Source organism: Emys orbicularis, chromosome 5 (genome assembly GCF_028017835.1).
Source record: "Emys orbicularis isolate rEmyOrb1 chromosome 5, rEmyOrb1.hap1, whole genome shotgun sequence".
NCBI classification, from domain to species: Eukaryota; Metazoa; Chordata; order Testudines; family Emydidae; genus Emys; species Emys orbicularis.
In genome coordinates this window covers 33,648,260-33,668,851 of record NC_088687.1, presented here as the reverse complement: position 1 = coordinate 33,668,851, position 20,592 = coordinate 33,648,260, and the positions used below count along the sequence as shown (strand labels likewise).

The following is a 20,592-nucleotide window of genomic DNA, read 5'->3' as shown; positions in this document are numbered from 1 at the left end:
ATATTGCTGGTATGCATTTTCCAGTTCCACTTTTATAAGCATCGAAGTTAACCCCAGGGTTAAAAAGCAGATGAAATAAAGTTAGCTGTTATAACAGCGAGTGTAAGCAGCTTGGTTTGAATAAGGAAAATCTCTAGAGGCTGGCACGAATGATTATGGCTTGCTTTTTGTCAAAGGAAAGAACCAATGAAAATGCAGCTCCCAAATCTATTGGGCCTTACAAAAGGAAGCGATAAAAACATTTGTACAAAACTACCATTTTTAGTACAACAGATGCTGTTTCTTGCAAGCAAAGCTAAAACAACATGCTTGCAACAAGCTTTCTAAACAAGGTCTGTGGGAAGAGAAGACATATGTTTTTAATAACATCTTATAAACATTTACAGGAAGCAGCAGCTACATTCCATATAAAGGCATTTGTTGTATTTTCTGCAGCAAGGGGGGAAAAAAGCACTAGTACAGACAATTAATTTCTTTATGTTGAATGCTTACACAAATTCCCAACAAAAGCTTTCATGGGCCTCTTCTGCTGTTCTGCATATAAATATACCCATGCATAGAGAAAGGGAATATACAGGGTACATGATACCAAGTAGTGCAATATACTGTACTTCACCATTCAGCAACTGACCACATAACTCAAAACTAGCTTAAAGCCACCACATATGGTCATCATCTATAATGAATAAAAACAACCCAAGACACTGCCCATTGCTATGTATTATGTTTATAAACAGCAGAGAGCATTTTGTTTGGGGAGAGGAGAAGGGTGCTGATATTGTACAGTAACTATATAATAAGTTATATACCAACATTGATAGAAATTATTTACAGATATGTATATATACAGGCATCATTCTAATGACCAACAGAATAAAACCAACTGGCCAAGATTTCCAAAAATGACCAGTGGTTTTGAGTTCCTTGGTTTTTATGTGCCAACCTTGAGACACCTTTAAGGGGCCTGGATTTTAGAGGGGAAGTGCTCAATACTTTCTGAGAGCAACTTTAAGACACCTCAAACCCAGCACCCCAAATCACTAGTCACTTTTAAAACACTTGGCCAATATGAATCTCATTTTAGGCCTTTGTAATTGGGGCTAAACATAATCATGCCCAAATATTTCTCTGAGTTTGCAGGAAAGGTTAATTGGTCCTGATCTGTATTTGAACTTCAATACATAAATTAAATCCCACTATGAGACAAGTGGTCAAAAAAAATTTCCATTTCAAGAATTTGACTCTCTTCTTGGCCAAGATATTACACAAAGCTCAGGCCTAGTTTAGAGATTCAAGAGTGGGGAAAACAAATTTTAGATCCACACCAGACCCACTTCCTTGTTTTTAAATTGCTTCACTGAGTCCAGTGATGGTTATCTGGCTAGCAGCTGCCTGGACAGAAAATGGCGCTCAGGTATGTAAAGGGCAGAGTTAAACCAAAGCTGATTGTATTAAAACAGGTTCTTCCCTTGCACCAATGAAAATTTCCAGGTTAAACTTTTTAATTTACGCGCACACTTAAGAAGCCGGTGTCTGAACTGCAGCTCGATTTGAAACAGGGTTTGTCCCCACCCCTTCCAATATTAAAAGTTGTAATTTTATAACCCCAACATAATACATAAGGCCCAGCCCTTTGAAACTGTGTCTCCTTAATCCCCAATGAAGTCAATGGGAGTTGATGCCAAGCACCTCTCAAACCCCAGATCATGTCATTCAGGTATTGCAAATACAAATTACAGCTTTTTCATTGCTCTATATGAGAGAGTTCTAGGCAGAGTTTCCAGTTTAAGCAGTACTTATCAATAAATGCCTCCAGAATTGGAGGCCTATATATTGGGAGGACTCTGTATAAACAATGGGAAATGCTCTGCTTTAAATTGTGTTTTGGAAATCAATTGCAGTTATGAGAATGATCAAAAACCCAGAATGGGGAAATATGATGTACCTGGTGTGTGTTTAAATCAGTAAGAAAAAATTAATATATAACACAAGCCCAGGACAGGATTTTCAAGCATTTATGACATTACTGTCCCCAAATTATTTTTTCCAGATTTACCATAACTAATCTTCATCAGAAACTATGATGCACATGCCTAGTTTGAAATTTTAACACAAAGTGGCCTGAGTCACCCAAGCAAAAAAAATAATTAAACACTTTTCACAAACGTTAGCGTAACAAAAAAGACTGACCAGATGTTGTTCAGACTTCTGAAGGGGACAAAGGAAACAGGAAAGGTCTTTGCTGGGCAGAGACCAAACATAAGAACTCTACACCCAATCAGAAATATTAAGTGAATAGTACAAAGTGAACAATGCCAATAGCATAATTCAATGATATCAGCTTGTCAGTTATTAGAAGAGGTTTCTTAGTTTTATCCACAGCTACCGTCCATCTGAATAAAAAAAAAAGTCTCATGGGGAGGAAGGAAAAACAAGTATGAAGGGACATATTGTACTGCACATTCCACCAGATTTGTTTATTTTCAAAACGAAGAGGGATTCCTGTTAACCACTGCAAGCAACAGTTATGTTTTGTTGAACCAGATGGGGGACATCCTCTCCCCTCCAAACCTTGGACTACTCAGACAATCTCTGAAGTGACCATTTCTTATATTTAAGAAATGTTTTCCGCTTCACCCTCCGATTGTTAGACGGACGCTTCTCAGGGTATGTCGCCACAGCAACCAGACACCCGCAACTGGCCCGTGCCAGCCAACTCAGGCTCATGGGCTCGGGCTGCAGGGCTGTTTCTGTTGTAGCCCAACCTCTGGAACCCTTCCACCTTTCAGGGTTGCAATGGACCAGGCGCCAGCCTGAGCCCAGAAGCCTACACAGCAATGCAACAACCCCAGAGCCCAAGGCCCGCGAGCCAGAGTCAGCTGGCATGGGCCAGACACGGGTGTCTGGTTGCTGTGGCGACATACCCTCAGAGTTGTGTATTTCCCATCTGTCAAGCTGCCCTGCAGTGGCTCAAGAGTGAGAGACCCAACCTCAGGGCAGACTGTTAGGAACCAGGGCACAAACCCCCAATTGGTTGTGAGTTCTATACTTAAATTTCACCAACCAACCAATCATCAAGCGTGAACTCCTCAGACACTATAACAATCTTAACATGGAGTCACAGACATTCCTCTTGAGTACTCTCTGTCTTGCCACCCAGGTTAGCCTACCTTTGTGACAGATGGACCCTTACCCCAAGGATCACAGCAATATTCAATATCAGAGGGGTAGCCGGGTTAGTCTGGATCTGTAAAAAGCAACAAAAAGTCCTGTGGCACCTTATAGACTAACAAATGTATTGGAGCATAAGCTTTCGTGGGTGAATACCCACTTCGTCAGTCATGCGTCTGACGAAGTGGGTATTCACCCACGAAAGCTTATGCTCCAATACATTTGTTAATCTATAAGGTGCCACAGGACTCTTTGTAGCAATATTCAGGTTACTTTGAGTCCCAAAAGACCAGGCACTTAGCCCAGGTCAATTGCACATTGGATCTCACACCAAAGGCAGTTTATTAAAGGACTGGCTACAAGCTATCTAAAGATTTATTTATATGGGACAAGGAAACGAGAGTGTTATTTAGAAGGTCAGAACAGGTAAACATATATACACACACATGAATTCCAATCTTAAGTTTCAAAATGTGATAGAAGCTTGTATAATAAACAAGCGCTATATGTCCTGTATAGCTAATCCAGGCTAAGCACTGGGGATCTTTTGCTTATGCCTAGTAATTCTTGCCCCCCACAGTCCAAGAAGCATAAAGATACAGTTCCTCTTTGTTAGGGGTTTTTATTCCCCCCACCCTTCTACTCTGAGCTTCAAACTCAGATGATGGGAACAATTCACTTGCAAGACTCATCTTCATGGGGAATAAACAAAGAAATATTTTGTTCTCTTTAATGTTCCACTGTAGTCTGTCTGGTGTCAATGGGCCTTCCTTGTCGGGCAGGACATAACAGCTTCTGTTGGAGATTAGCACTTCATACTAGTTAATGCCTCTCTTCTGTCAGGTTATTTACACATAGAGGCTTACAATGCGAATGCTCAAATGTTACCTTACAACATCGGACACAGATGTTATAAGTGAGATTAATGCATGCATCAACTCACAAGCATTCAATGAAGTCTAAGCACTCAACACATTATTATAATTCTAATACCTATTTTAACAATCCGTACACAGAGGTGAGCCAGAGAGTCATTTCAACTCTGTATTTGTCAGTAGTCAACTGAGGCAGGGGGACCCTGGCATGAGCTGACACCTGCTTGGCCAGCGTCACATTATCAGACAATTATGCTTGCTAGATTAGGTTCCTTCTTGTGGACAAGAAAAAATGGATGCATGAGATTAAACTTGAGGGTTTAAGAAATACAACTAGAAAACCATGGCTATTCATGCAAATATATTCTCAAATGAAAAATTGTGTGCGCGCGCACACATCACATGCCACAGTTCATATTTTTTGTTTTTAAAAAAAAGAGATAAATATATTTCCAAATAAATTGGAGTTTTGTCACCAAAGCACCCAATCCTTTAGGGCAAGAATGTTACTCAATAAAACAAAACCAGATTTAAGACAGCACTAGTGCACTAAGTGTTAAACAGTGGCTCAGTTTTTTTCCATATTTTACTTTTGTCATACTAAACTATTTCTTAATCAGTTTAAGTTATGGTTAAAAAAAAAAAGTATAGGAGATTAAAAAAGAAAAAACATTGTCTAAAAATATATCACTAATTGCTTGTCAAAATCACTTAGCCACCCACCAAGTGGTTCTTATTTATTACAAAACGTATATTGATACCCATTGAACATTATGGAACGTTGTAAACTTGGGTGCAAACATTGAGGGCAATTCCACAGATCTTAGTTCCTGTGAGAAGGAGGAGGGGAAGAAGACAGAGAGATGCTCTCAGATAAGGGCTAAATAATTTGAGATTCAGTTCTTACAAGTTGTGCCTTTCCATTTACAAGCAACTACACTGTGGCTAGCTGAAGCTTCAGAGTCATTTCTAAGGGCTGTCAGATGTTCTGATCATGGGGGCAAGGTCCATGGCAAAAAGCCAGGTGTCACAGCCTCCAAACCAAAAGTAGATGGAAAGAGGATCTATGTGCTACAGCTGTCACCTGAAAATCCAGGGCTAGTGATGAATCCAAGATGACCCAGTGACTATGAACCATACCAGCAAGCCCCTTAGACAGAAGGCACTAACATCACCTATCCATTCATGTAGATGCTTCCTTATGCCATTAGCATCAGTTCTATCTCATCCTGGTTTTGATGAAAAAAAGAGTCATAGATCTGAGTGACATCTTCGCACTGATGAAGCTGCAGGCTGAGACATCTCACTGCTTCTCTAAACTAAGCTTCAGGATCTCTGTAACAAACACACAGTATAAGAAAGCAAAAACATTCTGCTGCAATTGATCTGCCTCGGTGATTTTACCAGCCTAAGAGCTTCCTTATCCCTTCATCACAGGTAATCTGTCATGGTGACCTGTGGAAACAATAAAAAGGGGAGGGCCATCTAGGTAGCAGCCCACTGATGCAGATAACAACTTGCCTTAATATTGCATTCAGCCGCCAGGAAAATGGTTCAATGGCTGAGCAGCATAATTCCTCAGACATCTGGAACGCTATTGGACACATCCGTTACTACAGACAGACCATTAAAACAGGTACTATCCCAACAAAAGGATAAGTCCTGACCTTGTGTACTTGAGAGTACATAGGATATTTAGCCTCAGAACATAATTATTACCTTGACAAAGATTGTCCAAGACTTGCACATGATTTTAGCCCTTGGATTCCCAATGATTTTATTTTTAAGAATGAAGCCCTGTTAGCTACAGGAAAGGTAGAGCACAAGCACAGTGTGAAACACTGACAACACACCCTTAACTCTTCTGAAGGGAACACCTGCAGGAATGGGAAGGTAATCTAGTTACCATGCCACTTTAAAGCAACCCTGCCAAGCTGAAATCTAGTCAATTTTTAAAAAATAAGTTAAAGGTCATTTCAGGCGCTAGACCTGCCTTGGAGTCCTGCCACCCATTTTTTGTGGCTACACAAATCACACTTTTTTTGTATTTTTTTTTCTTCTCTATTACTGTGCAAAGGACCCAAACAAAACAAACTAGTGGATGAATGGCTGTTGGGGAAACAAACTAACAATACTGAAAGTAAACACTTAAAAAGCTATTTTTTTCTTTTTGTTTCTTTCAGCAATAGTACAAACTATTTCACAGTTGCAAGTAAAAGCTTTTCAGACAAATGTGATTTTATTTTTTAAGTTAGATGTGTTCCTTTAATCTCTACCTTCTCTCTGCTGACACTAACATCAAGGCTTCTGTTAGAGTCAACTGTGATCATGATTTTGCAATGTGAACTACAAAAAGCTAAAATGAGCCCACCAACTAATTTCACATGTGCAAAAATTCTCAATTACTTGGGAATCATGTTGTCAAAACCCTGCAGGACACTTTAAAAATGTAGGGGCATCTTCAGAGTGCAAAACTATACCTACCCAAATACCATGAACAAAAAACACCTCATACAGCCAATGGAAATTAGGGCTGTTCAAAGTAAATTACATTTGCAAGTGTTTAAACTTTACAATTCTCCCAACTACTTACAAAGGCAGTCATGTTTCAAAGATCATGTTCTCTCACACAAGGTTCTCTGTGTGACAGGTCATCTGAGGAAGTCCGGAGATAGCTGCTAGCCTTCCTAAAGCTTAGCGTGAGATACGTACGTGCATTCCCTAAAGAAGACGTTTAAGTGCAGACAACAGCAAATAGATGAATACATGCTCCCTTTTCTTTAGGCTGTCTGCCTTGCCTCATCCTTTGTGCGTCAATGTCAAACACCACTCTACTGACCATGCAATTAAAAGCAAGGTGCAAATATTTAAATCTGGAGCTGCGCAGTTAGTAATCTAGGTGACATTTCTGTATTACCAATTCCAAATTCTAAGTTTATCCTGTTCCTCAAAGTTCACTTGCTGAAATGGATGTTTGAGGACAGGTAAAGATACTTGCCATGAATTTTCTGGGCTTCTGGGTCATCCACATTGATGGCAATAATCTTCCAATCTGTCTCTCCTTCATCAATAAGAGCCATAACTCCAAGAACCTTTACCTGAATGATCTCACCAGGAGAGTGAACCTGAAAGCACAGCAGCACAATTTCTGTCTCAGAAAGGTACAGAAAAGGCTACACAGTCGCAACCTCTTTGTTTTCCTCTAACAGACCAAAAAGTTGTTCTCCTCGTTCAACTCTTCCACATTCCTGTCCAGAGTTTTACTTCCAGTCCCTAATAGATTCCCAGGTCTACTTCCCCCTCTCCAGTCTTTTCTCACCTTTGATTCTCTCCTTCCACCTCTCTGTACAGGATCTCAGTAATTTCTTCAAGGAGAAAACTGACATGTTCTAGCAAGAATTTTCTTCCCTCCCCTCTATATTTACCCCAATCTGTGATCCAGAGGCACCACTCATTCATCTTCTAATCCCTTCTACCTATCCTTCCTGTCCCCATCCCAAGTCCTCATCTCTTCTCTCACTCTCCTGGCTCCTTTCTCCTAGCCTTCAAACATACACCTATCCCCACACTCTAAATTCACCCTGGCTTCTCCAAATAACACCTCATCTCTCTCCTCTTCTTTTCCTCCAAGCCCCAGGAGTGTGAGGTTTCTTCCTGCTGCAGCAATTTCCTCTCCTCCAATTCCTTCTTGGATCCCTTGTCATCCAAATTCAGGTTCCTCCTTTCCACTGCCACAGCCTTTACTTAGGTCACTAGCAATCAGTCTCCTTCTGGCATAATCCGAGGGGCATCTTCTGCAAACTCATTCTCCTTAATATATTCACCACCTTTAGCACAACTGATGATTGCTACCTCCCTTCCTAACTCTGTGGACTTTCAGAATTTTTCTCCCTCCATGTTGTTACCACCTTACCACTCCAAATGAGCCTTCGGAGTCTCCTTCTCCTCACATCTCAGTCAACATCCCATAAGCGCTATACTAGACCCTCTTTCCTTTCTCTATCTCATCTCTGGGTGGCCTCAATCTACCACCTCTAAACAGGTAACTCCCAAATCTGCCTTTTCACCTAATCTATCCCCCTCACTCCAGTCTCACACGTTTATTTTTCTGATTCGTGTTCCTAGATTTCCCCACTGGCAATTCAAGCTCAACATGGCAAAAAAAATAAGTTCTCTCTCTTTTTTCTATTGCCGTTAAGAATTGCACTGCCCTTGTGAGTTATTCTAGCCATAAAACCTGCCATTTTTATCTCCTCTTGTCTCTCTCACTCAATACCCAAGCTTTTGTGAAATCCTGCTGGTTCTTTCTTCCCTCTCCAAAATCCACCATTTCACTGAGTTTAAGGCCAGAATGGACCACAAAGTCATACAGAAGGTCAGACTAGATATCACAGGCCATCACTACCTGCATACAAAACCCAACAACTGAAATTAGGCCAAAGTATTACAGGAGACTAGATTATTGTGTGCCAAATACAAGGGACCAAGGTACACCAGTGCCCAACGCCCCCACAATGGCAGTGAAATGATTAAGTGAGATATAACCTTATAATCCAGGCAAGTGAGTTACACCCACTCACTGCAGAGGAAGGTGAGCCCGCCGCCCTCCCCTCCCCCCCCCAAGATCAATGCCAATCTGAAAATTTCTTCTCAACCCCACATCAGTTAGACCCTCAGCATGTGAGCAAGAAATAACCAGTCAAGAACTGAGAGAGAGAGAGAGAGAGAGAGAGAGAATCATTGGTGCCACCTCAAAGTTCTGGCCTTCCCCATCCAAGGTGCCATCTCCAGCCATGGCCATCCCTGATTATTCAGAAAAAGAAGATAAAAACACTTCCAGAATATTTGGGAGGCAGTGGGGGGAATCCCTTCCTGACCCCCTGCCAGTGGCTGGTTGAAACCCTGAAGCATGAGCTTTTAGGAACATAAGACATAAACCTGAAGTGAGCCCCAGGGTTTTTAAACCCTTCCCCTACCAACACAAGCAACCCTCAGTTTCCTCTCAGTTCTAACAACAGAACCTTGCCCATACATTGGCAGGGCTGGCCTTTGGGGTGGGCTGTCCAGGCCCCCGCCCAGGGTGGCCCACCAAAGAGGGCGACGTGTGCAGGGTTTGGATTCCCACCTGACCTGCTGAGGGCCAGCTGGGCTGACAGAGGCGGCAACCAGGCAGGCAGCAGCGCTGGAGAGGGGGTAGGGGGGGAGAGACCCAAGCTGCAGGGGGCAGTTGGACGACCAACCACGAGCCAGGTGATCAGATGACTCCCCCGGAGCAGGGGTTCCCTTCCTCTCCCCCCCCACCCCCCGCTCCACGTGTGCAGCCGCTGCTGTTCCTGTCCCCCCACTCCTCCTCCTCCTCCCTGGAGCCGCCCCTGGCCACTCCAGACTGGGAGCATCCTCCTGTCTGCTGGGGTGGGGGGGGTGGGGGCTGATGGCAGGGTGTCCCCCTGACCCATGCACCCGATTTCCATTGAGCTTGGGTGATGGGACAGGGGGAAATCTGTGTGTGTGCTGCTGCCTCTCTGGGTCCAGAGCTGCTGGCGGCTTGTGTCTGAACACAAGCCTTCAGGTTCCTGACCCTGAGTGCTTTCTTAAAGAGACAGCGCACTCATACACTCAGGCAACACACACAACACCAGGGCTCCCTGCATTCAGGTCACTTCCCCACCTGGGCTGTGCTGAGGCATCAGCAGCTGCTGCTCTCCTGCCCTCTCCTTACGCAGCCCAGAGGGTGCATGGGGCAGAGGAGCAGCAGTCCAGTAAGGGAGCAAGCAGCAATGCCAGCTGCTATGTGCATCCAGGTCAATTTCCCAACGTGGGTGCAGGAGGGGGATGAAAGGGTTAGGGGCACGGGGGCACAGTGTAGGGGTTAGGGGTTCAGGAAGGAGGTGCAGGGGGTAGGAGTGAAGGGGGCACAGTGCAAGGGGCAGGTGTTGGGGTGCAGGGCTATGCACTGTGCAGGGGTTGGGGTACAGGAAGGGCAGGGGTTGGGATGAAGGGGACACACTGCAGGGGTTAGGGGAACAAGAGAGGGCAGGTGTTGGGGTGAGGAGGCGTGCACAGTGCAGGGTTAGGGGCTCAGGAGGGAGGTGCAGGGGGTAGGAGTGAAGGGGTACAGGGATTAGGGCACAGAAGGGGAGTGCAGGGGTTGGGGTGAAGGAGGAACAGTGCAGGAGGTAGGGGCACAGGAGGGGGCAGGTGCTGGGGTGCAGAAGGGGGAAGAGGTTGGGAGTGAAGGGGGAGAAGGAATTGGGGTGAAGGAGGGGGAGCAGGCATTGGGGTGAAGGTGGCACAGTGCAGGGGTTAGGGGCACAGGAGGGGAATGCAAGTGTTGGGGTGAGGGGGCATGCCAGTGCAGGGGTTGGGGTGCAGGCATTGAGGTGAAGGTGGCACAAGTGCAGGGGTTTGGGGGGAAGGCAGGGTGGGAAGCCCATGGGGGACCAGGGGCAATGAGGGGGCACCACACCCACAAGGCCAGGGGCACCAAAATGCAAGTTCGCCCAGGGTACCATTTTCCCTAAGGCCGGCCCTGTACTTTGGTCATCCCCCAACCGCAAATAAATAGTGTAACCTCTTCCCTCTGGTCAGTTGCTTCCACCTTGCCCCTCTCCATTCTACCAAAATATTAAAATAACCGTGTTTATTAAGACAAACCTTTGTGCCTATTTCACACACATCAATGGGATCATTATCACCACAGCATCCTGTATCCTTATCTTTATGGTGTGGATCTTCCCAAGTCTGTTAAACACAATAATTAAACTCCAATCACAATTCCTTAGTTTACCTATAAATTACAGAGATTAATAAAACACCAGTAAATAAAGTTACAGCCTCTCCTTTTTCTGGCAATAGGCATGCTTAGCTCAAGAAAGATGGTAGATTTTATGAGCCCAGATAAAATAGCTGGTAGACCAGCCTTTTAATCTGAGGGTCTGGGATTTAAGTCCTTCTTCAGGTACAAATGCTAAGTCAAAACTGGATGTGTTTCTAAAGATATGCTCAACATTTTGTTGGTGGGTTTTCTTAATTAAAGGGGATTGTTTTAAAACTTAGTTATTTCCACTTTTAGAAAAAGTTTGCCATCAGTAGCTATTTTCCTGCTATAAGTGACTTTGTTTTTTGTGACTTTTATATACTCTGAAGTAGGTAATTGTTTCACTTTGGGGATTTTTCTTTTCCCTGTTTGAAGTAATGAATCTACTAGAAATGAGAGGGAAAAAACACGCCCACACCCACCCACCAAAAAATATGGATTTTGGGAAGAGGTAAAAGAGCCTTGTGGTGAAATTTCTTCCAAGGCACCCTCAAGTACTTCCCCACTGGTTGCTGATGAGCAAACATCTAAATCGTGAGCAAACATCTAAATCCTTATTGTCACCAAATATGGAATTTCAGCCACTGTTTATAAACACAAAACAAAATTTTAAATGAAATATGATCAAACAAGTCTGAAGATTCAAAGTGAAATGAATCAAAGTAACTAACCCAAAAACAAAACTAGTTTAACCCAAAAACAAAAGTCACTATATTTTTTTCCTTTGTCAAAGAGATTAAGAGATTCCAATTACACCTCTACCCCGATATAACGCTGTCCTCGGGAGCCAAAAAATCTTACCACGTTATAGATGAAACCGTGTTATATTGAACTTGCTTTGATCCACCGGAGTGCGCAGCCCCGCCCCCCCGACGGAGCGCTGCTTTACCGCGTTATGTCTGAATTTGTGTTATATCAGGTCACGTTATATCGGGGTAGAGGTGTATTATTTACACTGCCAAATATGAATGGCCTACATGAATTTACTACCTCAACTTTGTGTAAGGGGAAAAAATGTTACTACTACTTGGTTTAAGTACTTTTGAATGACAGGAAGATGACAGCATAATCCTGTCACATAGTACAGGGAAGTAAAAAAATATAAATTCAAGGTTCCTTAAATACTTAACTCCTTCCTGAAATAGCACACACATTTATACATACGCCCCAATTCTGATAAAAATTTATGGACACACTAAAGCTCTGCATAAAAAATTCCTAATTTACAAATCTATCAAACAAAAACGTCGTTCTTGCAACTTATTTGCATTCAGGCAATGCTCAGGATTTATAAGGCAATTTACTCAGAAGACAGGAAGGTTTCACCATTATAACAAAAATGTTACCTGAGGGAGGGCACCATAATTCCATATATAACCCTTGTGAGGAAAGATATTGGCCACATATCGAAGCTTGCCTCTCTTTATATCTTGTTTAATGGGATTCAATGGTTCCTTGGTGGCAATCTAAGCAGATTGTGAAAGAGAGAGAGTGAGAAAAGAATTCTAAAATGCACAGCAATTAATCCTGTACCCAACTGGGTAAGAAGTTGCATTTTGGGCAGTGAGGAGAGGATGCTTGAGGTTTGGAAAGTGTGATAGCCTCACTAACTCTCCAGGGTCACGTTCAAAAATCTGACTTGCTATTAATGTTTTAAGCTTTGGTGTGAAGTATTCATGGCAAAAAAAAAAAAAAAAAAAGCTGGACCCAGACAAGCAAAGGCGTATCATTATAAGGAGTCTGTCATGGTCAGCTACAAATACTGAAGGGGACCTAGGTTTGAAGCTCTGCACTTTATGGGCCAAATTCGGCAGTAACATAAAAAGGGGCCCAAGCTGATCAGACAACAGGGGGTTGACAATGATGGGAAAACTGCTTTAACTGTTAGTTGTTTTCCTCCATCTGTTTTCTCTACCCATAGTATAGAAGTTACACTTGTTCTGTACACTCATTCTGCACACCCAATGAACACCAAATTGGTGCAAGATTGGAAGCAGATTAAGTTAAATCAGAAAAAGGCACTCTTGTTCTGAAATAAGTGTCTCCGCATGGGGATCTATTGCAAAATAGCTTATTCCACAAGAGCTATTCTGGCCAGTTTCCCCAAGTAGACGAGTCTGACTTTACCACCTACACATGTTCTCTAAGCATGTGACATACACCACCATTTAAATCACCACTGAAATTGGCCCATAGATTTCCAAAGGGGTTGCACCCATTTACACCAGGTCAGAGCTGGACATTGTGCCTCTAATTATAGGTCTGCTTCTTGTATATACCCAAAGCATGCTCCAAAAGTTGTGACTGATTGTGCAATTCTGGTTTCAGTCAGGATTTTACCCTGCATTTGGCCAAATCCTACCGGTGAAAATATGGAGTAACACCACCGAGATTGGTGATGTTTCTCCAGATGTACAGCGATGTAACTGAGCAAAATAATTTGGCCCCTGCCTGATGTTGCCAGAGTGTCTTGGAAGAGGCTGCTGGCAATGCAAAAACGAGAATGACCTCAAGGAAGTCAAGGAAGGCCAACAGGAAACTATGTGAACTGTTGGGGCAGAGTGACATGCAGGAAATGTGGTCTAGTAAGATGGAGCAGGGGAGGCAAGTTTCAATAACTTTGTTTCTTAAATTCTTTAGATCAGATAAGAAAATCTTCCCATGAAGGGAGGAGCAGTCCAGGAGTCACAAATGTCTGGTGATCTATGTCTAATTTTGGCTTCCTACCATGGTCCAATCTGAAGGATGGTGTCTGGGACCAGGGAAGGGGTTAGGAAAGGAGTGGGCAAACTTTTTGGCCCGAGGGCCACATCTGGGTATGGAAATTGTATGGCGGGCCATGAATTCTCATGAAATTGGGGGTTGGGGTGTGGGAGGGGGTGAGGGCTCTGGTTGGGGGTGCGGGCTCTGGGGTGGGGCTGGGGATGAAGGGTTCGGGGTGCAGGAGGGTGCTCCAGGCTGGGACCGAGAGGTTTGGCGGGTGGGAAGGGGATCAGGGCTGGGGCACGGGAGGGGGTCAGAGGTGCAGGCTCCAAGCGGCGTTTACCTCAAGCAGCTCCCAGAAGTAGCGGCATGCCCCCCCTCCGGCTCCTACACGGAGGCGCGGCCAGGCAGCTCTGTGCACTGCCTTGTCCGCAGGCGCTGCCCTGCAGCTCCCATTGGCCGTGGTTCCTGGGTGCGGAGCCCTCTGGCTGCCCCTACGTGTAGAAGCCGGAAGGGGGACATGCTGCTGCTTCCAGGAGCCTCATGGAGTGGGGCAAGCCCTGGACCCCGCTCCCCGGCGGGAGCTTGAGGGCCAGATTAAAACGTCTGGAGGGCCGTAATTTGCCCACAGCTGGGTTAGGACAGAAATCTGGTGGGCACCAATATAATCTCTGCCAATGTGGTGTTCTAAGAATTTCCATATCCTAGCAGTTATTTGATCAGCTGGCATGGCAAAGTAAAGGCAGCTATTTCTTGTCTCTTGCAAGAAGTCAGAGGTGGAGAAGCCAGACAAGGATGTCAAGCCACATTGGAACCTGATTCTAATGGGATGGCAGGTGTCTCTTTACCACCGGAGGTCAAGTGAAGTGTTAGGTAAGAAAATAAAGTATGTTTAAAAACAACCCAGATTTCAAGTTAAGCCTTTAAATGGTGCAGTGAAATTAGAACATTTGGCAAGTGGACTCAACCTTCCCCTGACATCATCTTAAAATGTAAGGTGATTTGACAGAAGAAAAAAAAAATAGCAGCATTATTCCTACAAGTATGAACTGTCATAGTGAACATAGTTTATAATCCAACTTTCGAAGTCATTTCAGGATCAGGAAAAAAATTAGGTTCTGGACAGGGCACCAGCACAGGTAAGACTTAACAGCTTACCCCCAAACTTTCATAAAACCTTGGGGAAGGGAGCCCTGAAATTAATATATTACCAAGGGAACAAGCTAGTTCCTGTACAATCTAGGAAATGTTTTACCTACACTACAAATAAAGCACGCCTAAGCCTTTGTATTGTCACACCGCAGAGGAATGCTCCAATCAGGCTCTACTTTTAAAATTTCAAAAGCTCATTTCCAAGGAAGAAAAAAAAACTTCAAAAGTAACTAAGTGCCAACAACTACTCTTAGATTAAATATGATGCTTTTCGATCACCAATACAGAGAGGTCAAGATTAGGACTGGCACACTATAATTTATTCACCAGTAAAGCTCATGGAGGGATTAAATCCAAAATTAAATAAATTACGGTACCTGTGTGTTTGAGAGGAAGATTGAGTTCAGGACACTATCCTGCAACTATCCTGTTCTGCCCCTCTTATTCATGTTGAATAGCACCGTACTCTGCGCCTTGAAATCAATGGGGTTATTGAGGAATAAGGAAATACTCAATGCGAGTAAGGGAGACAAAACTAGGCCCCTAATTTTTTTTAGCTACAAGAAAAACGTCAGCATGAATAACCACAAAAGAACATTCTAGTAGTAAGAATTTTACTTATAAGGATACAACTGAATAAACTGACTTTCTAAAATGTTGGAAACCATTACATCACCATCAATTCTGCAAATATCTATATATTTAATAAACCAAGGTTGTTTTTTTAATTACCTCCATTTTAGCATTTGACCAGCGAGGCACTTCTACAACCATGTTAAACACTACCTAAAAAGAAAAAAAATTCAAGTATTTAAAATAAAGCTAAGTTGGTGATAAACATTTTGTGTGATAAGTTATTTCTTCTGTATCTGACAGCAATACTTGCAGACACTGACAACTCAGACATTTAATTTTCTAGATGCAACATATTTACAACACTATGGTTTCCTCACATTATTCCATCTTCCCCAAAAGTAGAAGACAGGGTAACTATTAAGGAAGACTTAGAAATCTCCATGATGCTTTTCAGTCTGGTCTATGATATATTTCTTCACACAATGCTCAATTTGCCTGTGGAACCCATGGCCACAGAATATCATTGAAGCCCACAGCTTAGCAGGATTCAAAAAGGATTGGACATTTTAGATAAAATGGATATTTAAAAAATAAACAGGCGTTTTGGAAGGAATATAAACTCAAGCATAAACACAGAACAAAATAACCCCACATACTCTGTCAAGACACTACAGTGCAAACGCTTCGCCCTCTGGGGAGAGGGTAGGAGAACAAACAACACGTGACAGATGGGTAGTTACAGTGCTAAATGCACTACTGGAAGATGCTCATATCACACTCATCTCCGTAGTATCTAAGCTCCAACAGAGAATAGAATAGGGCAAAATTTAACCTCTAATTAATGCAGGTTAAGAGGAAATTATCCCTGGGGGCAGGTTATCACATAATTGCTTACTGCGGGGTTTCTTGCGCTTTGCTTTGAAGCAGCTGGTACCAGCCAGTGTTGAGTGTAGGATACTGGGCAAAACTGCTCTGATCCATATGGCAATTCCTGTGTTCCTATGCCTTATTTTCTGTGTGACAAGGTGGGTGAGGCAATATCTTTTATTGAACCAACTTCTGTTGGTGGGACAGACAAGCTTTCAAGCTTACACAGAGCTCTTCTTCAGGTCTGGGAAACTAAGGCCAGGTCACACTACAAACTTACATTGGGATAAATACGTCACTCAGAGGTGTGAAAATCCCCAACCCTAATTGACACAGTTATACCAACCCAACCCCTGGTGTAGACAGTCGATGGGAGGGCTTCTCCTGTCAACACAGTAACCGGCTCTTGCGGAGGTGGATTAACTATGCCAACAGGAGAAGCTCTCCCATCAGCATAGTATTGTCTTCACTGAAACGCTACAGCAGCACCGCTTCAATTTAAGTGTAGAATCATAGAACTGGAAGGGACCTCGAGAGGTCATCTAGTCCAGTCCCCTGCACTCGTGGCAGGACTAAGTATTATCTAGACCATCCCTGACAGGTGTTTGTCCAATCTGCTCTTAAAAATCCCCAATGATGTAGATTCCACAACCTCCCTAGGCAATTTATTCCAGCGCTTAACCACTCTGACAGTTACAAAGTTTTTCCTAATGTCCAACCTAAATCTCCCTTGCTGCGAGACCTGTAGACCTGCCCTATCTCAAAGTGTCACTGCTAAATATAAGGCCTGAATTGATTGTTTAGCATAAGTAGTTAATATATATCTCAAGGGATGATTCAAAGTGAAGTGGCCCAATTACACCCCTCTAGTCATAAGGAGAGAAAAGGTGGAGGGGGAGGGGAGAGCAGCAGAGGAAGGACTGTTAGTGGGTGATAGAGTGTTATAATATACCATAAATCCAGTGTCTCTATTAAGACCATGATTTTTAGTGTCGACCAAAGTTATGAATTTAAGCTCCCAGGCTCGTCTTTTGAAAGTGTTGTGCAGGTTTCTTTTGAGGATGAGGACTGACAGGTCAGGTAGAGAACAATCACTTTGTGAGAAGTGTTCACCCACGGGTGATGTGGTGTTTTTGTCTTTTAATCATTTTCCGTGTGAGTTCATTCATTCTGCGTAACAGAAATGTCAGAAAACATAAAGCAACGGCAAAAATAAAAATATTTATTCATGGTGTATTATTGATTATAACATTTCTGTTTACATTAAAGATGCATCACAGTGCTACTGCTCCACTCAACGACAGACACACCACTCCTTTGCAGAAACTAAGATTATGTCTACACAACGCACCTTACAACGGCATGGCTGTGCTGCTGCAGCCGTGCCGTTGTAAGGTGCACTGTGTAGCTGCTCTTAAATTGCCAGGAGAGAGCTCTCCTGGCAACAAAATAAAACCACCTCCAACGGGGGGCAGTAGCTTCCTCATCGGGAGCGCGGCTCCCGCCGATGAAGCACTGTCCACAACAGTGCTTTTCATCGTTAAAACTTTTGTTGTTCAGGGGGGGTGTTTTTTCACACCCCTGAGCGACACAAGTTTTAACGACGAAAGTACCCGTGTAGACAAAGCCTAACATGATTTCTTAAAAAGAAAGATGAACCACCAAACTGACTTCATTGGAGTTGCACCAGGCTTGAATTTGTCCCAAAATGTCACCTTGCCTAGGACCCTAAGAGACACTTCTTACATGAATGTAAAATGTGTAATAGATATTGCAACCTCATGCAATATCTTTGGGTACCACATTGTATTGAGTTGAGGTATGGTTTTTGTATCATTGTGGGCCAAGGGCTGTATTCAACTCCAGGGGGATGGGCTACCACAGTTCCTCCAGGAAATAAAAACAGTGGGGTTGGTGATTAAGGTGAATCACTCAGGTTGTAAACACCTCCAGAAAGATACCTCTCCCTGAGAAGGTTTGCATTTACCAGTTCAAACTGCTTTTTCCAGAGACCAACAGACAAAGAAAGGGCTTTTGGTACAAAAAAGGCTGAGTTTAAACTAATGCATGGCTTTCTTTTGATTCAGCAAACAGACAGGACCTTGGATCCTAGGAGAACCCAACCCCTGGAAGGATTGCAAAGACTGACATCTACTAGAGCTCTATGCTGGAGTTGGAGTGATCTCTGATAAGCATGTAGGAACTTTGATTGTTTTTATATGTTTCCTCTGTGACGCTTTTACCTTAAGAATAGCTGTGCTTACTTAGAAAGAGCTGTGAGATAACTTAACTGCTGGCAATATGCTGTTCATAGCCTTTGGACAGAAAGCAACACAGGTTCTGGCTGTGAGCCAGACTGGCTTGCTGGGGATATCACAGTGAGGTGTAGAGGGACTGCAAGCCTAACCCCCAGTCTGGACGGAGAGACACACGGGTCTCCACACAAGAGAGGTGATTGCTGGGAGCCTAAACCTTAAGTGGGTGCTTCAGGAAGACTGGGTTGGCGGGGGGAAATAGTATCAAAGGTGCAGTTAACCCTGAAACTGACATGAAGCACCCGGATTTTTGCTCCTAGTGATCTGCTATATTAACGAACAAATACATTTCCAGAGCTGGTACAATAGTCTGACCAACGCCAGCCTCTGCAGTCCCAAATGTGCACCCTCTTCCCCAAATTTGAGAGATGAACTAAAAAGTGCAAGAGGGAATCTCAACAGTCACCTCTCACTGATTTTTCCTCAAGGTCACAAGTAATTCACAGTCCTCCCATAGCCAGAAGATCCCAAAACACATTCTATATTAATTTGTATAATGGACATGCCCACAATGTGCTGTCCAAATTGATAAGACAGAATCCATCTCCTGAAAAGTCCACAACCTAAGCTAATAAGCAAGGAAGAAAGCACAGAGTCCTTAAGAATCAGTTCAGTGAGAATATTCCCTGGGTAAAGAGCATCTTGAAGAAAGAGAACATAGTTATGAAAGAAGTTAAAAAAGAACATAGTTCAAACCTGGCAGCACTGAAGGAGACAAAATTGGGATGGAAGTGTGATAAGAGACAAAAGCAGATAAGGACAGGAATGCAAGGAGTCAGTTATGGGGGAGTGTCTGACAACCATCTCTAACTCTCCCCCAGAACCATTGGGCTTACTGCGTAGCATTGCGATCATGGTGGACAGGCTCTCGCAGTTGGGGAGAGATGGCAAAACGCTGTTTAAGGGGCCCACTCCAAAAATATTAAGGCCAATTCTGGTGTGGAGCTCTTAAAAAAAAAAAAAAAACAATACTAAACAAATAATCATTTTGACTTTCATAATTACAACAGGAAAAGGACCTATAAAGTCTTGCTGAAATATTACAGGATAAACTTTCATTGCCACCAGAACCTTATTTTTGTTGTGAAGGAGACTGCAGGAGATTTATCCGTACACCTGTGTTGTAACTGCGCATTTTCCTGACTCCATCTGTAACTGTGGCATCTGGAGAATATAGAGATTTTTTAAAAACCTAAATTGATCAAGAACTACTTCAGGCCTGCAGTGAGTCAAGGAAGACTCTCAGGGCCAGAGCCTCAGCTAGCGTAAATTGGTGTAGCACAAGTTATTTCAGTGAAGCTACATTGATTTATTGCAGACAAGAATCTGGCCCTCAGGATTTCTGATATCGGTTGAACACAAATGGTCAAGAGCACTAAATATAACAAACTTAATAGATTAATTCATATGCCAAAAAAAAAAAAAAAAAATCAAAAGGCCTCAGAGGTTGAGCTGCCCAAGTTTCAGCTGCTGCGGATGTTTACAAGAGTTTAATAGCTTCATGCAATCCTTATGTTTAAAAATAAAAACAGTTTGTTTATGGGACAATCAATTTTTTCCAGGGATGAACCAGAGCCCTTGCCCTGGGTGCAGAGGGTTCATGAGGGGATGGTTTTAGTGGGGATTAGGGAGGTATGTACAGGAGGATTTGACAGCTGGAGATGAAAGGGAAGAGAGAAAAGGCTGCTCATTCCTCCCTCATATATTCTATGTTATGTCTTCTCTTCATTTCCCTCACTTTCTCTTCTCCATTCTCCTCTCCCTTCCCTTCCTAGATTTCACCCTTATATCTTCCCAGCATCCCCTCTTATTCTCTCCATCACAGACTCAGTCCTGCCTTTCCACCCATGACTATCTCTTGCTTCCACCATCCGTTATGGCTTGCCACAACGTGCTGCCCCCCACTGTTACAGGGGAAGCAAGCAGAAGTACAGATGCCAACCCTGGTCTGACGGGTGCCTCCTGTACATGGTGAGCACCCTCTAGGCTCGCCACTTGGTGCAATGCCCCAAATTCCACATGGTGCAGACTCTCATACGTGTGTGTGAGGGGCTTCGTGGAGGGCAGGCTGTATGATAGACCTGGATGGAGGTGGCCCCTGAGGTGCATATTTGTT

General features: G+C 43.4%; 1 protein-coding gene across 2 annotated transcripts in view; it reads right to left on the bottom strand.

Annotated features, from left to right (window-relative positions):
* The window catches only part of PPA2 (inorganic pyrophosphatase 2), a 46,331-nt gene that overhangs the window by 14,355 nt on the left and 11,384 nt on the right, over positions 1-20,592 (bottom strand). For both annotated transcript variants that reach the window (XM_065405080.1, XM_065405078.1), the window contains exons 4-7: positions 15,451-15,504; positions 12,210-12,329; positions 10,701-10,787; positions 7,045-7,171 (exon numbers count right to left, since the gene is read on the bottom strand). In XM_065405080.1, the coding sequence (XP_065261152.1) occupies positions 7,045-7,171; positions 10,701-10,787; positions 12,210-12,329; positions 15,451-15,504 (388 nt within the window). The remainder of the gene's footprint in view (positions 1-7,044; positions 7,172-10,700; positions 10,788-12,209; positions 12,330-15,450; positions 15,505-20,592) is intronic.